General features: G+C 34.7%; 1 protein-coding gene and 1 long non-coding RNA gene across 3 annotated transcripts in view; one reads left to right on the forward strand and one right to left on the reverse strand.

Annotated features, from left to right (window-relative positions):
* The window catches only part of LOC129392252 (uncharacterized), a 377,286-nt gene that overhangs the window by 354,881 nt on the left and 5,263 nt on the right, over window positions 1-17,142 (forward strand). The window contains exons 6-7 of the long non-coding RNA XR_008617848.1: window positions 190-354; window positions 13,857-13,893. This is a non-coding gene — a long non-coding RNA (uncharacterized lncRNA). The remainder of the gene's footprint in view (window positions 1-189; window positions 355-13,856; window positions 13,894-17,142) is intronic.
* Window positions 1-17,142, reverse strand: part of ROBO2 (roundabout guidance receptor 2) — a 551,426-nt gene that overhangs the window by 68,525 nt on the left and 465,759 nt on the right. For both annotated transcript variants that reach the window (XM_055086130.1, XM_024120135.2), the window contains exons 10-15: window positions 16,433-16,514; window positions 15,836-15,998; window positions 14,056-14,222; window positions 10,772-10,893; window positions 3,474-3,705; window positions 197-321 (exon numbers count right to left, since the gene is read on the reverse strand). In XM_055086130.1, the coding sequence (XP_054942105.1) occupies window positions 197-321; window positions 3,474-3,705; window positions 10,772-10,893; window positions 14,056-14,222; window positions 15,836-15,998; window positions 16,433-16,514 (891 nt within the window). The remainder of the gene's footprint in view (window positions 1-196; window positions 322-3,473; window positions 3,706-10,771; window positions 10,894-14,055; window positions 14,223-15,835; window positions 15,999-16,432; window positions 16,515-17,142) is intronic.

A 17,142-nucleotide genomic window follows, 5' to 3' on the forward strand; every position in this document is an offset into this window, starting at 1 on the left:
GTGTTATCTGTGACCTTGGAATTAGGTTCTGTGCATCCTATGCATTTGCTTCTTTATCTGTCACACAAAGATATAAAATATTACTTTACACTCAAACTCAATAAGAGGGCCACTAGAAATGTTCCCGCTCCATGTGACCCTGAGACTTCTCTGGGAACTTTTACCTGTGAACTTTCCCTCTTCATTCAGGCCTTACCTTGTATTCTTGGATAATTCCATTCTGATGATCAGGAGGAGGAGGATCCCAGGAAACACTAATACTTGTGCTATTGTGGCTTCCAACAGTCAGCACAGTGACAGATTGTGGAGGGGCACTTGGGGCTGCAGAGGAAGTGATTAGAATAAACACAAACTGTAAGTCTTGGTATACATTAAGGCTGCTTACAGAATATGAATATAAAGACAAAATGCAAGAAGGTCTGGTTTCCAGTTGTTCTGAATTAACGGTGACAGTTTAAAAAAAATCCTTTATATATAATGGATAGATTAAAGCAAATACAACAGCTATGGTAACACGTCCTCAACAATAAATTTAACAGCTAACATTCAAATGAATGTTTCCTGTGTGCCCAGAACTGATGTAAGAGTAAGATTTAATTCTCATAATAACCTCAGGAAATAAAAACAACTCTTATCTCAGTTTTACAGATAAGGAAACTGAAGACTTAGCTAAGTCAAACAATGAGGGAGAATTTGAACCCAGGTATGTCTGATTGATTCTAGAACTTTGATTCTTTGGACTCTAATAGGCTCGCTTTTTAAAAAACAAACAAACAAAAAACAACAACAAAAAAAACCACTGCTATCAAAAATGTTCTGAGAGTATGCATTCCAAAATTTTATGTCATTATCTCTGAGTGGTAGCATTACTGACAATCTTTTTGTTTTGTTCTGGTTTGCGTTTAATACATAAAAACAGAAACACAGCTATAAATTTCACCAATGCAGAAAAAAGACACTTCTGTTTTCATATTGAGAAAAATAATTGACTGTTATAAACTGACCCATAATTTAAGATTTAAAACTTATTTTATATTGATGAGCAAGGAACTCTGAAGATATAAATGAAAACAGTTCATGCTGGATCAAATGTGAAATGGGCAGATTTTAATTTCCTATAATTCTCTTCCTTTATGGTTTTTCCTATAACTAATTATAATCATACTGAGAAAAGATAAACAAGAAGAAAAATCATGATTTTGGACTGTAGCACCTCCTACCCAGTATATTTGAGAGCTAAATCATACTAATTTGGCCGGAAAACTAATCAATTCTCAGTATATCTCTGAATTTAAACCAAAGGTTGAAAAAACTAATCAAAGTACTAACAGTTAAAGCAAAATTCAGATAATTTTGCGATACAAAAGAATTTTTACATATAAGATCAATGCTTCCACAACCACACAACTTAGTTCTTTGAAAACGTGTACACTTCAAACATAAAAGATATTTTAAAAGACTATCAATAGGGGCTTCCCTGGTGGCGCAGTGGTTAAGAGTCCACCTGCCAATGCAGGGCACCTGGGTTTGAGCCCTGTTCCAGGAGGATCCCACATGCCGCGGAGCAACTAAGCCCGTGCGCCACAACTGCTGAGCCTGCGCTCTGGAGCCCTCGAGCCACAATTACTGAGGCCAAGTGCCACAACTGCTGAAGCCCACGTGCCTGGAGCCCGTGCTCCAAAACAAAGAGAAGCCACTGCAATGAGAAGCCTGCGCGCCGCAACGAAGAGTAGCCCCTACTTGCCGCAACCAGAGAAAAGCCTGCGTGCAGCAACAAAGACCCAACGCAGCCAAAAAAAAAAGCCTATCAATAAAGTTTCCCACGTTTGATAAACCTGTCACAACATATTTCACTAAGGTATAGTCATCTTTGGATTGAGTGTAAGACACACACAGACACGTTACCACCATACTGCTCTTTATCACTCCTCTGTGTGATAACGTTGCTCCAAAATGTGGCACAATGACATCAATCCAACCATTTGCCTACCGGTTTTGTAGTTATTAAGTAGACTTCATTGAAAAGTAACATTTTGGAGAACTGGTTTCTCATCTGCCTTACCGCTGGCTTGGCAAGAACACCGTGCCTATTTCCTGACCTGTCAATTATTACACAGATGTGAAAGAACCCACTCATTGCTCCCAGACAAGCCCAGCTGAGTTCCATTTGTTCCCTTCAGAAAGCCACAGAAAGTGGAGATGCACGTACACCGAATGGTGACAAATGTCCAGTCCAGAGGAAAAGTCTAACTGCAGTGAAATTGATTTTTGGAAATATGCTTCAAATGTAGCATTCTGTATTAAATTTACCCACCTCACTCTAGTTCTACACATTATCCACATAGAGTAAAATTTAATGGGGGATAAAGATCCTATTATTAATTTTTTTTTTTCTTGACAAACCTTAAAGGTAGACTAATGCCGGGAAGATCCCACATGCCGCGGAGCGGCTGGGCCCGTGAGCCATGGCCGCTGAGCCTGCGCGTCCGGAGCCTGTGCTCCGCAACGGGAGAGGCCACAGCAGTGAGAGGCCCGCGTACCGCCAAAAAAAAAAAAAAAAAAAAAAAATGCACTTCTGCTCATGTCAGTATATCACACTGTAAACCAATATGAAGATAACATTTCTCTGTGTTGCTTATTATAAGATATGTATAATGTAAAAGTTCTTGGGTCAAACATGTACATCTATGTTACCATGAACAACCTACACACATTTTCTTAAGGTTGCTCTTATACTGATTTATACGAAATATGTTTTTGTACATAAAATTAGTACAAAAGCAGAAAAGGGGGGAATTTATTATAGTTGGTATCTGATTTTTTTGTAATTTGATGATAGCATTCATTATAAACCTCTAGTTTAGGGAAGGAGACACTAGAAAATGGACTGGTTGAGACCAACATTAATTTCATGTCCATCACAGACTGACTTTAAAAGTATCTGCAGGTAAGAAAAGTTACATAGGTTAGAGGGAGAGGGAACATCACTAAGAAGAATGCTGCTACAAACATGCAAGGGGTCGTCCGGATTAGAAATTATGAGTCAGACTGGCAGAGCTCATAGGGAAGGAGGCTTATGAAAGGAAATGTCATGCTTTACCCCCAAAAAGAGAGACAAAGAACAGCCTGTGTACTTGGGTTTCCATTAGCCTGTCCTTTAATGAAGCCAAATGAGCTAAATCCATGTGTAAAAAAAAGAATAGGAAAACATTATAATCAAATTCCAGGGCACTGAAAAACAAGATTTGAAGCGAATGTTTCCTTAAGGAAAATTCAAACTACTTGAATGTCATGTTTTTGAGTTGTTAGATTCTGTGAAATTGTCAGAATAAAAGGAGAAAATGATACTTCCTGGATTCACTTTTAGAATCTCTTTTGCTACCCTTCTAAGGAAGACGATAAACTAGAACTTCAAGAGAAATTGATTTCATTCTGATTTAAGTTTGGTTTATGTTGGAAATCTGAATACTGACCTTCTTCAGTAGTACGAACTGTTTTAGATTCACTATCCATTCCTTGGAACTCATTAAAATATGGTCGAACTTTAATTTCATAAGTCACCCCCTTTTTCAGATTGACTAAGACGGCACTTCGCTCAGTCGGGACTTTAGCATCTAAATTCTGCCATGTTGATGTAGCCTGCAGGCCTGAAGTCTGACGGTACATCACTCGGTAGCCTTGAATAAACTGGGGTTGGCGATCAACCTGAAAAACAAAGCAAAAAGCTTTTGAAACCAAATGGAAGTGTCTGAGTGATGCCATGGCTTTCTAATTTATCTCCCTGCTTCTAATATCCTTTACCAGTTCTGAGTTCACGTTGCTCCTAAGTTGTTATTTCCAAAATGAAGAGTGGAACAACATTCTCTCCTGTTAAAAGTACTTCATAGTAGCTAAGATACTCAATCAATTCAAATTCTTTGGATTAGCACAAAAGCCTGTCAAGGCCTAGACCTGCCAATGTTTCTAGCTTCGTTGCTCATCTGTTTGTTCTTTTTTGTAGTCAACAATTCTCATTTTTGTGGTTTTATATGTAGTGTGCTATTTGTCAGGAATCTCCATTCTCATCCCTTGTTTATTCACTAATGCCTTCACTCACTCAAACATTTCCTGAGTTCCTACTAAGAGGTGCCAGTTATTCTGTTAACTCTGAGGGTAAAAATGGAGAATGAAAGTAGAGTCAGTCCCAGGCCTCATGGTGCATAGAATTCAAGTAGAAGGTGGGCATTATTTAATGATCACTCAAACAATGGGCAGGTTACATTCATAACAAATAAGCATATGCAGATATTATGAATGAGTTGTACTAGGAGCTAAGAAAGCCTAGAGTGGAGAGGAAGTTGAGTGATCAGGAAGGGGAGACAGTTTCCTGGAAGAAGAACAAGTGCTGAGATGTGCATGGAAAGTCAGATTTATTTAGGGGGAGAAGAGTAGGAACAGAATGTGTAAAGTTCCTGTAGCTGGAGGAAGCATATGAAAGAGACTCAAGAGTTGTGGCGCCAGAGTGTCCGTTTTAAATGCATATGAAAAGCTTATACCCATTAACAAATATTAAATGAAAGGCACTTATTAAGTTATCAACTTCTGGCTCCTCCAATATCCCACTATTGGCACAACCTGACAACTTTCTTGATCCTTTCATTTATCTGAGGTACAGAGGATAAGCAGCTGTTTTTAATAAAAATCTGAGATTTGGAACCTGAAAACCAATATCAAAATATCAAAAAATATCAAAAAACAAGTTCTCGTTTTACATTTATTGACGAGTCTTTATTGGAGTTACCATTGTTTCATTTAAGGGAGAAAGGGACTTTTAGTTTTTTAAACTTTTTAAATGTCTTGCCATTTTTTAGAAATGCTTGACAAATATAACGATCACAGCACCTTCTTCAGTTAATATTCCATATGCTATAGTTTAGTAGCCATATTTTAAGAAGCCTTTAACTTGACATATTTCACTGTCAAATAAAGTGTAAAATTCAATGGAGAAGAGATGGAATAACCTCATTTTAGGAAGGTTGAGGAGAGAGAGGAAATAAAGAAGGTGATGATGGAAACGGTTACTTCAGCTTTTTAAAAATGTCTTTATCCAACTTGTTAACACATAATAAACAAAAGGTATTCTTTCATGTATTAACTTCTGGCATTTCTTCATTAGTTGCAGCATTTTAAAATATTTTTTTAAGTGAAGACAGAAAATTTAAAAATACAGAACCTCAATCAAAATACAGTGAAACAAAGGGACATTTTTTTGGTATTTAGAATGTCCAAGCTAGAAAAATCCATAAAGTTGGTGAGCATGGAGCATGTGTGTTTCTAAGTATAGCTAATTCCAGTTTCACAGAGGAGTCTCAAAAAGTAAGAATTCCTTCACCCACCTGACAGTTTTCTAACCCTCAAAGATTGGTCGAATTAGTGCTACACTTGTATGAGGTTATGTCAAGGAAAAGTAAGCTCGGTTCTGATACCAAAGCTCATGATCTTTGAATCCTCATCCATGCTAACAGTTTGTGTTCCTACCAAAATACATATTTTTTGAAAAGCAGAAGTTGTTCTGACATTATAAAACAAGGTAAGTAAAAAGCAAAAAGGTAAATTTATGAGAGCCAAAGAGAGATGCCTTTCATCAAAACTGTCAATGTTCAAAAAAATCCCCGCAGCATGTTAAAACAACATTAAGCTTGCATTTTATAAACTTCTCTGCATTCACTTTAAGTGAATTTATATACTGAAAGAAAGATATAACTCACAATAATAGCTTGTTAATACTGAAAGAAGCAAGCTGTGTTTTTAAGAAGGACATTAAGCAGCTGTTTGCAGATGAAGGGAGTCTGTAAATCAGGGTAAATTGGTTTTATCCATGTTTGGTTTTCATTAATTAAGTGTTTTAGGACTTTATGAAGCTAATGTTTACTACACAACATTGCTTTGCTCACTTCAGTGTACACTGCCTTCAACCAGTGTATTCTAATGGCCTACTTAATAGCTAAATAGTTTAACTTGACTTTGAGTGGTTGCTATACATTCTTTTCAGAAGGAAATTTGTTGTTACAGGTGAAAGCAAAAATGAAAATGCTGCACATTACCTAGTAAAAAATAGGTGAGATTTTTAGTGGATATGTGCTCTACAGCATTGACTTTTGGAGCACCTTTTGACAAGTGGTCACTTTTGAGTTAAACCTTATGCTTGTCACTAGTTTTATTAACATTCTAATTATAAGAAGGAGGATTTTCTTTTAGAGTTGATTATAATCAGATTCCAGCCACAAATCCATGCATGGGCTTATAGAATTTAAAAAATTGGTGTTTTCTGATATCTGAATAATAAAGAATTGTCTTAAGGAACATGTGAAGTGAAGAGAGTTTCAGTCTTCAGGTCATAAGGTCTCTATTAAGTGACGGCTTAGCCTTTTAAACTTTCTGAGCCTCAGTTTACTTAGTTTGCTCAAATAATATGCATATTACAAGGGCACAGAAACAATTAAATGACTAATACAGTTTAAAGCACTCTGCAAGTTTTAGAGCTGTACAATGATAAAGCATTGTTACATAAGGGATATACTAAAAATGGGGGCCCATATGTGGCCCTCAAATCAGCACTTTCATTAAAAGGTTTAAAGCGAGATGCTCAATATCTATCATTTCAATTTTAAAAATTCCATCTATACTGAAAATTCAAATTAAATTTCCTTTGGTGGGCTTAGCCTTCTAAGTAACTGATCTGGGTTTAATTGAGTTCTGAAATTCTAGTTCGCCAAAGCACTCTTTCAACTCCAGTAGCTGTGATGTTTAAGGGGCAAGGGGCCTGTAATCCTTTTTGTCCTTGAATAAAAACAAAACATTCACACACAAAAAAACTAGAATAATGATTTTAAAATAAGGGATTTATTGCTATTTTCTTTGTAAAACAGCCATTTTCATCATTTTTACCTACCCTCATTATAACAGCAGTCATTTTCAGAAAGTAGCCTTTGTTAAGTATTGTTGCTTCAAGATTAGACTTGTGGGGCAGGCAGATGGTCTTTCCAGTCCAAACATCCTATGTGTTTGGTAATAGAATCCTGCCAACTATTGATAAACCATAACAGCTGACCCCTAATCGAAATACATGGGCTGGGGAATATATTTCTTCCCTCAAACATCAACATGTCTATAACTCAAATACTAACAATGTTATAACTCAAAGAACATACACATTTAGCAAGTTGAAAATATGACATGAAAATGAATATTTGGTTACAATTTCTTTGGCAACTGATCTGACTTCCAGCCTAAATTTATTTCACTAAAATTTACCTCTGAAATACATACTTATCTCATGTGTAACTACAAATTCATGGGGAATTTGTGATATAATTGAATGGTTTCTTTTTTAAAGTAAAAAGTTAAAATGTATGAAAACAACTGATTTGATCATTCAACAGACAGTTACTGAAAAAGTATTTCATAATGAATGCTTTGCTCTGAAAAAAGAGAAATGAAAACATGAACTTTGGACTCTCAGAACTCAAGCTCATGAGGGATAGAGATATACAAACTAGTAATGACAAGTTTCTTGGGATATAGAGATGAATATGACAAGGTCCCTCTCCTGGAAGAACTCCCAGACTACTGATCTGAAATTTTTATCTAATTCGATTTATTCTTTTAAATTCAGTGACTTTTAAAGTGATTAACTTCATAAACATAATGACTTTGATTCTTACCCAAATAATTTCCACATTTAGAAGCAGTTTAAAAAAGAAACCCCTTCAAAACTCACAACAAAGCAGAGAAGACTTTTTCAATTGAGAATGAGGAAAAATCTGTTGTTAAAAATACAACCCTTCCCTTGGCGTTATTTGTTTTGTATCTAGCCAAAGCTACAGAAAGATGGAAAAGCCATGGCAGATGATACCCTTTCTGTGCCATTGGAAAAATGATGAGGTCATCATGCTCCCTTCATGGGAGCAGAAGAATAGAAACCATTATATGCAGAAAACAGAATAAGTCTATGTGAAATTAAATCAAAAATAAAATTGTAAACAATGTAATCTTAAATAATCACAATTACTCTTAAAACATAAATTTAGTTTTATTTTTTGTTAAAGCATTACCCAGTTTTGTACTCACTAAACATTTGACTGGTCTGGTTTAAGAAGTAAAGTGCCCCATCCAGGATCATATGTTGAAATTCCACAGTTAAAAGGTATTTCTTTCAACTAAATATTTGTCTACAGTTTATCTTTAAAGTGAAAAACACAAAAAGCAGGTTTAAAGTAAGGAAATTCTAATCCTATCTTTACCTGTAAATAGATGTAGGATACTGAGAACACTGTTCAACCTGTCTGCATTTGTTTCCTTTTACAAATCTATAGAACTGGACATAACAGCCTTAAATGTTAATTTAGTTTCCTCTGTTCAAATAAATAATGCCTCTATATTTCCCCGTATAGATGTAGATAAGTGATAATGCTGTTTCTGATGCCTGAGGATAGAGTTAATCACTTCCTCTTTGATTGAAACCTGTGTTTATAAAATGTGTACATACGGTTATGGCCCTTATCCCTGTGTACCATCATTAAGAATTCCCACGTTTTTCTCAAGCAGATTTGTGTCTCTTTATACAGTGTTTCCCCACATCTAGTACAAAACTGGTCCTCAAAAAATGCTTGTTGAACTGTGTTTGCTCAATGGTTTTATTATTAAGAGGACGCTGGAATAATTCTCTTCATTGTGTTTCATATTTCAAACATAATTAATTAAGAACTGACGAAAAATAACTGGTTTTCCTTTTTCAACTTCTTTTGTTTAGGGAATTGATGGAAATGGGTGAAATAGTTAGTTCCCTAAAGAAACTTGGATTCTAAGGGGAGAAAATCCTTTTTTTTTAACTTACAGTCATTCTTCTACTACCACAAAAACAGTAACAACAACAAAACTAATAGTCATAATTATAAATACTTTCTAATTAATACAATTCTTTCTAATTAATTATGATTGATATAATTCTAATATTATAATTAAAGTGAAAATTTTCTAGATATCCATAACTCAAATGACCATTACTTACACAACATCCAAGATCTAGCACATATACAGGGGGCTTTAAAAACCTGTGCTCTTTTATCATCCTTATGGATTTTTAGCAGCAAGAGATCTCAGGCATAAATGAGAAGCTGGCAAAAACTGTATTAGGCACAAGGAAGAACATTATCTGGCTCTTCACAAAACAGACACACATAGACACAAACACATATACAAGGGTTAATATCCTCTAATATGAGTAATATGGCTATTTTTATGCTATTTCTTGTTTTCATTGCAGTGGCTATCATGCGATGAAAACATTTGTGTTTTGAAATAACAGTGGGCAGGTTGACATTTAATAATGCATGGAATTTGGAATTGGATGTTCTTAGCATATATTAAAATATCAATCTACTTCTTAAAACCCATTAATTTATTTTACTACATATGTCAAATTATTAAAAGTATATACTTTTCTTGGTACTGCTGGATGAGATTCAGCTAAAAGAATGTGAAGATGATTGATTTATATTTAGAAGAAAACTTTAAATAAAATTTTTTGTGCTTCAAATGACATCATTAAGAAAGTAAAAAAACATCTCACAGACTGGGAGAAAATATTTACAAATCATATATCTGATAAAGGATTTGTATCCAATATGTAAAGAACATTATAGAACTATACTAAGAAGACAAACAACTCAATTTAAAAATGGGCAAAGAATTTGAACAGACATTTCTCTAAAGAAGATATACAAATGCTCAATAAGCACATAAAAGATTCAAAACACTAGTCATTAAAGAAATGTAAATTAAAATCACAATGATATACCACCCATAACCACTAGAACAGCTATAATCAAAAGGACAGGATAAGATGCAAGAGAAACTAGCAAGGATGTGGAAGAAACTAGAACCTTCAAATATTGCTTGTGGGAGCATAAAATTGTGTAACCACTTTGGAAAACATTTTGGCAGTTCATCCAAATGTTAAGCAGAGTTTAATTCAACAATTCCTAAGTATACACAAGAAAAATGAAAATATACGTCAATGTGTACACAAGTGTTCATGGCACCATGATTCATAATGACCAAAAGTGGAAACAACTCAAAGATGAATCAGCTGATAAATGGATAAACAGATGTATGTGATACATCTATACAATGGAATTCTACTCTATAATAAAAAGGAAGAAAGTACTACATGCTACATGCTACAACATGGATGAACCTCAAAAACATCATGCTGAGTGAAAGAAGCCCAACACAAAAGATCGTATATTGTATAATTTCATTCACATGGAAGAAATAGGCAAATTTATATAGACAGAGAACAGATTAGTGGTTGCAAAGGGCTAAAGTCAGGGGAATGGAGGAGTGACTGCTAATGGGCGGAGGGTTTCACTTTGGGATGATGAAATGTTCGAAAATCAGATTCTGGTGATGACTGCACAACTCTGCAAAGATACCAAACAATACTGAGTTGTACACTTTAACTCTGGCATGTTAATTATATCTCAGTAAGGCCATTTAAAAATTCAGGAGACAGATCGTATTGTTTATATTGCGATCTATTTTTACTCTAGTCACACTTTTATCTATTGAATCTTTTTTCTTCTTTGCCTTTGATTACACCTTGACTTTAAATGGTGAGTGTTTTTGCTACTTTTTTTTTTTTGGTTTATTTGTTTGCTTTTTTCTGTTTTGGTTTGTTTTCTTAAAGGAGTAAAAGAGACTACCATTAGGATAGTCTTTAAAAACTTACCGTCCATGTGACTTGAACAGTGGTAGGAGTCAATACAACTGGAGTATGAAGATGGACAAGGACGTCGCCGAGTTCTTTCTGGACTTGTCTATGGTCCACTCCCTGTGCTGGTGGGCTGATATCTACAGGGATAACCATTCCCAATTTTTAAAAAATTAACAGTGGAATTCTAATATACATTATATAAGCCAATATTATGCCATTAGAAATAATTACAGGGGAAAAATTAAGAACTCTTTGGGACAAACAACGTTAAAGCATATTTATATATGTACCACCATTTTAGAACATAATTTGAGAACTGATATTTATCTTCACTAAAATAATATTAATAAAAGTGTATGCAACCCCTTATCCCCACTCAGTACACTGCTGTGAAAGATCTATTATTTTCTTATTAAAGGATGAAGTATGTGCTGCAAGACTTCTTTAGAAACATCAGTTTTACACAGATGTTGCCATGCTGAAGGACTTTTCCAAGTAGTTAATGTGGCCAGGTCTGAAAATTGCCGTTGAGGAATTTGTTCAATCCCTTTCCCCAGTAGTAGGTTGTGTGTTCTATTCCTTGACCTATTTCAGTCTGGGAGTGTGGAAGAGAAAGTAATCAGGGGGACTGGGAGTGAATTATGTTACTAAAAGTAAACAAAATAAGGGAAAGAAGGGGAAGAACCCTCCGAAATTCACAAAAATAATTTTGACTGACCAATTTAAAATGCTGATAAAATGTTCTATGTAATAAATTCTGAACAGTACTCCAATATCTGACAAAAAATCATGCTGCTATTTTTTCGAAGTGATGGGGGGGTAGGAGGGAGAAAGAATTACGATGTTTAAAATGATATACTCTCAGTCATAAACTGTTCTGACCCCTTATTCACCATTTGCCTAAATACTACTCTATTTCCCATACAATGGTTTACATCCTATGTGTCCATTAAGAAAAAAGATAAATTATAGACGTCCAAGTCCATCAAATTGATATCAAACACTGAATTTCACACATACTCAAATCAGCTTCTTTAACTGGTGCACTGCAATGTTACGTTGAATTTTTTTCTTCAATCACCTTATTTAAGGAACAAAGTCCAATTTAAAATGATTTACTTTCTTAATCTTGTTTTCTCCTATTTTCTCAGGCCACAATGCAACACTCTTGCAAAAATATTTTTAAGTGCATATCTCAGCCATAACTTAAACTGGGTGCACTAACTTAAGTTGGAATATAAACAAGTGGGGACTATATTTGGGGAATTTTTTTCCAGTTCCACTTTTTTTCATCCTTAACATAAACAACACAGTGAGTTTTACTTGATTTAGAAATCATATATATATATGTGTGTGTATGTATGTGTATTATTAATATCATGTGAATACTATTAATCTTTGCTGATATATCTGTGATCTACTGTGATATTGATGGTATAAGTACTTGCTGCCTTGCTGAAATAAGAAATTGCTAAATTCTACAGTATTTAATATCTTTGAAAAATAAGAGCTCACACAGCCAAGTGCTCTTTGCAAAGAAGTGCTTTGCAGAATGCAAAGCTGCTGAAAGTGTGGTGTCAAAAATGATCCTGACAATCAGACATAAAACATGAGGTTTTCTATTAAATATCTGTTAAGGGAACATAAGTCTTTTTCTCTATATAGTCTCTCAAGTGGAACAAGCCAGATCACAAACAAGTTTTCATTAATCTTTGTTGACCTTTTCACGAAGAAGTTATTTTATGAGTCAAGATTTAGTGACTGGCACTGTTACTGAATGATCAAGAAGAGCCACTGGATTTAATCACACCAAAAGTCTTCCCCGTTCTGTGATCTCCCCACCTTCCGTTGCAGCTATGCACAAAAACTGACTACTTTTATCTACACAGTAAAAATGATCTGGATACTACAATTTCTTGACTTAAAACCATACACCTCTTCATTTTCAAGTTCAATAATTTAATTTACTCATTAAATTCAGACACACTAAAAGCAACTGGATCCAGGCAAGGTAAAATAGAAACAGTTTCAGGTCGTCAAATTCCTTGTTGTACTTTTTCCTTCTCTTGAGACAGGTTCTTTACCTACAGGCCCTTTATCATTATGGAAAATTAATCACATTACTGCTTAGAGAACAATAGCAAAGTGGCACCCCCTCCTCCCTGACTGTCATCATGTCAGCAACGTTGCAAAATCACGTGGTGACTTTATTTGACTTGATTCCTTTAAGGTGCCCTTCTCTGTTATAATAGCATGCTAGTTACTATCACCGAACTACACTGTAATTATAATAATATTTTATGGCTGTATGGTGCTTTTCATAGCATAAAAATACTACTTTGAATTATAAATATCTTGTTCAAAGCCTTTTACAAATAAGAAATAATTAACCCTTTCTCAAGAACCCTGTGGGAAGTAAGCTGTAACAAATAATGAAGCCACAGTTTCTATTTTATTAATTCCCTTCACCTACTAGTAAGAAGGAAAATTATAATTCAACATCCCATATTAACCCCTAGACTGCAGCAACTTCTCAGTTTGAAGAGGCAGGCTATGAAAGATGAGATGACAAATCTTCCATTTTGATCTTATAATATTCTGGGTGGGTTTGTTTTTTTTTTTAATTAGTCAAAAGCATTGCATACCTCGGGAAGAAAGCTGGATTTACTGCTTCCTGAAACAAATTGTTCCTTTAAACATGTGGTTTAATAAAATACACTGTAATGATGCTTGTCAAACTTAAGCATGAACATTCCTTTAACAGGCTGCCAGGGCCCATCCCCAGAGCTTCTGGGTCAGGGCCTGAGAATCTGCATTTCTAATGTGGCCCCAGGTGATGCAGATGCTGCTTCTGTGGGAACCACACCTTGAGACCCACTGCACTATCAAAACACAATTCCTGAACTAGAGGAAGTGATTTTGATATCCCTAACAGGGCATTTTATCCATTAAAGGTCACTTTTTGCTACTGTACAATTAATTTCAAAGAAGGAGAAACATTTTTCCTTCTTTTGAAATATAGTAAAGCCCTACAGTTAAGCGCCAATTTAACTTACTATGTAATTGTACCAAATTATCTTGTTTCTTTTTTACTAAATAGATCCTGACAGCTCCAGAATGAGGACACACTCACCAAGGTGAACAGCAAGTTTTCTTCTCTTTCACTGGATCAGGCCTAGTGAAACATTATAATAAGCAATGCAGACACATTTATCTTTGGTCCTGCAACCCCTTTGTCCTTAAAGATCTGTTTAATGCCTCCTTCTAGAAACAGTCATGTTTACAGCTATTGAAATTACCTTGTGTGCGCACAGGATCTGACATAGCACTTGGGTCACTGAGACCTTGGGGGTTGATTGATCTCACCATGAATAAATAGATTGTATTGGGCCGCAGTCCTCTCACTGTATAGAGGGTGGTCTTTACGTGGTTTGCCACTGTCTGCCAGCTATTACTCACTGATTGGCTGAAACATGAACAGACATTTCATTTAAACAGCAGTAATAAGGGTCTTGGAAATGGAGTTGGGTATCAATGACAAAGGTTAATGGCTGAAAATTAAACACGCACACACACAACGCTTGAAGTGTTCAGCCCAATAAATGAAACATTTGGATGATTTCAGTTTATTCAACAACAAAGCCGAGCCCACCTAACGGAAGTGCCATGCACAACAAAATTAAACTCAGCCCAGGAGATGTGATAGCCCTTTGCTAAAGCACAGCAGCCACTAAATGAATACCTGTAAAAGGAACAGAGGCCAAGATCACAACATCAAGTTTATACAATAAATATGGTCCTCGTAAATGTATATATATATATACCTTGAAAAGAATTAACCTGTAGAAAGAATAAATGGACTACAGAGTAAATTATGCCAATACATTTTCCTGTTACAAGGTGTGTTTTCTTTTGCATCAATTCCACATGCAATATTATAATAGAGCCTTCTAAAACTACATATCTGTAAAAGAAGAAAGGAAGCATGTAATGAATATTTTCCCTTGGTCACATTTTTAATAAAATTGTACATTACACAGTATTGTGATTTATCACTTCGGAATGGTGAAATATCTCTGAATCTGTATGTGTGGACCCTTTAACAGTCATCTACAGATGGGATGCCCTTTTATAGCACTTTGTCTAAGGTCAAATGCTGCTTTTGTTTAGAATGAGGAGGAAATGTGATTTTCAGGGCTTTCTGTTTATTCTTCAGAAGTCTTTTTACATCAAAGCATGAAACTTATAGAAAAATACTGTTTTGAAATTTGTATATTTGTATATATAAACTGTATATCGATCCTTAACTTTAATAGATTAGGGAAGTCTAAAATGAAAGTGATGATTTGTCCTAATGCTTAAAAAGGAGAGGCTATCACTATATTTATAATGGCAAACAGAAGCACATTGAAACTAAATATGAAGCCACATTTTCCCATTAGTACAACTATTTTTCAAATTCTCATAAAACAATTTTATACTAGTATTTGCTAATTTATAGTCTATATCCTTGAATTGATGGCAATTATTTCAAATAACAATTGGACATATCTTTTCCTTTCAGCAATCAGAAGTGCATGTACTCAATCTCTTAATTGTAGTTTTTAATATTCTCTTAGGCATAGCCAATACACGTATTCAAGTATATAGCATAAAACACTGAATTATTTTAAATTCTGCTCTAATTATTAGGAAGTAAAATTCCAAGCTTCCATGCCTCAATAACAGTTGCATAACTTAAAAAATGCCTGTGCCTAATTAAATTATTTTCTGCTTAGTTCTAAAGCCAAAATTCACATCTGATAAATCCCTACAATGGTCAAGAGCTAAGTGATTATGTCATAACTAGATCCCTATAGACGTAGGCATGTATAATGCATATTTAATCTTATAATTAAGGTATGAATGAAAAATAAAACTAAAGTCTATTCTTGAATAAAGTCAGCTATAAAAGATAAATTCTTAAAATGCACCGATTAAGCACGTCCTTGGAATAGAACAGCAGGATAGCTCACTTGAGATTTTAGGATATAGGAGCTAAAGCAAAACCCAATGGAGAAAAAAGGAACTGTCTCGTACCTGAAAGCCTCAATGATATATGCACTTGCTGGTAGGGTTCCAGGGGTACCTGGTTGCCAGGACAAGGTGACACTGTTCTTAGTAACATCAGTGACCTGTGGTTTGGATGGTGGTCCAGGCAGGTCATTAAAATCATAATTTTTACTGATTGTTGCTCCAGACTCTAGAGAGGACAAATAGAAAAAGCTTCACTTCTGATTGCATAAGCTGACAAAGATGCTTAAAAGGAAAACAGTCTATTAAAAAATTTGAATAGACAGTGAGCAATTCATCTTCACGAATCAAAAGTATATAAGTGAATATTTGATTTTTCCTACATATTAGTAAATATTTACTTTCACACATGATCACTAGAATTGCTTGTTCTTTAGACAGAGAAAATAAAATAACGAGATTATTAAGGACAAATGTATCACATTTCATATGTGCAATGCTATGTACCAAGAGGTATAAAAATGAAAAAGTGGTGTAAAGCTTAGTTTTTACATTCAATAAATTTAAAATATTGATCTCTCTTTAACTTGTTATTTGATAATGAGCTAATCACTGAAACTGGCTCAAGATTTCTTCTGTTAAAATAGTTCACAAAGAACCCACCTGTCACATCCAGCACAGCACTCCAGGAAGTCTCTCCGCTTGAACTTGTAGCCACACAAGTATAGGTGCCAGTATCAGAAATCTAGTGTGCATAGAAGGGAGAGAATAAAATTGTTTTAATTGATTTGTACAATAATTACTCAATCTCAACAAGGCAATATTTGACTGGGAAAATGTGATATATCATTTGGCTATCCAAATTATACATTAGAGTCAATCATATGCACACATAAAATATTAAAATAAGCTCATATCATGTATTTTATTTATAATGGTGATTCAAAGATTCTTATTATATTTCTACAACTAAATGCTATTTGTCTGTAAACTTTAGTTGTCTTTCCATTTGCCTCCACAGCAATCCCCTTATCTTTTAATTCCAGCTTATGTTGGTGTTTCACTGTGTCAGAGTTAGTTAGATATGGATAACTCAGGACAGAATTTTTCAGCATCCTATAAACATTCAGAGATCAGTAATGCAAAGCTGTCCTCTTTGTCGTCAACAAACTGTATACCCAGGAGTAAATAAGCACTGAGATAATAGGGGGGCAGACCTTTAAAGACATGGAGAAAAGTGAAGAAGAAATTTTTTTTTTTTTAAAAAGGAAAACTAAATCTTTCCTTTTAAAGAGTGCAGTACTCACTTTTATTAAAATTGTAGCAGTATAACAGTGAATGAAATAAAGTTGTGTCACTAAAAACAAGCAAAT

This window comes from Physeter macrocephalus, chromosome 1 (genome assembly GCF_002837175.3).
Source record: "Physeter macrocephalus isolate SW-GA chromosome 1, ASM283717v5, whole genome shotgun sequence".
Lineage (NCBI taxonomy): Eukaryota > Metazoa > Chordata > Mammalia > Artiodactyla > Physeteridae > Physeter > Physeter macrocephalus.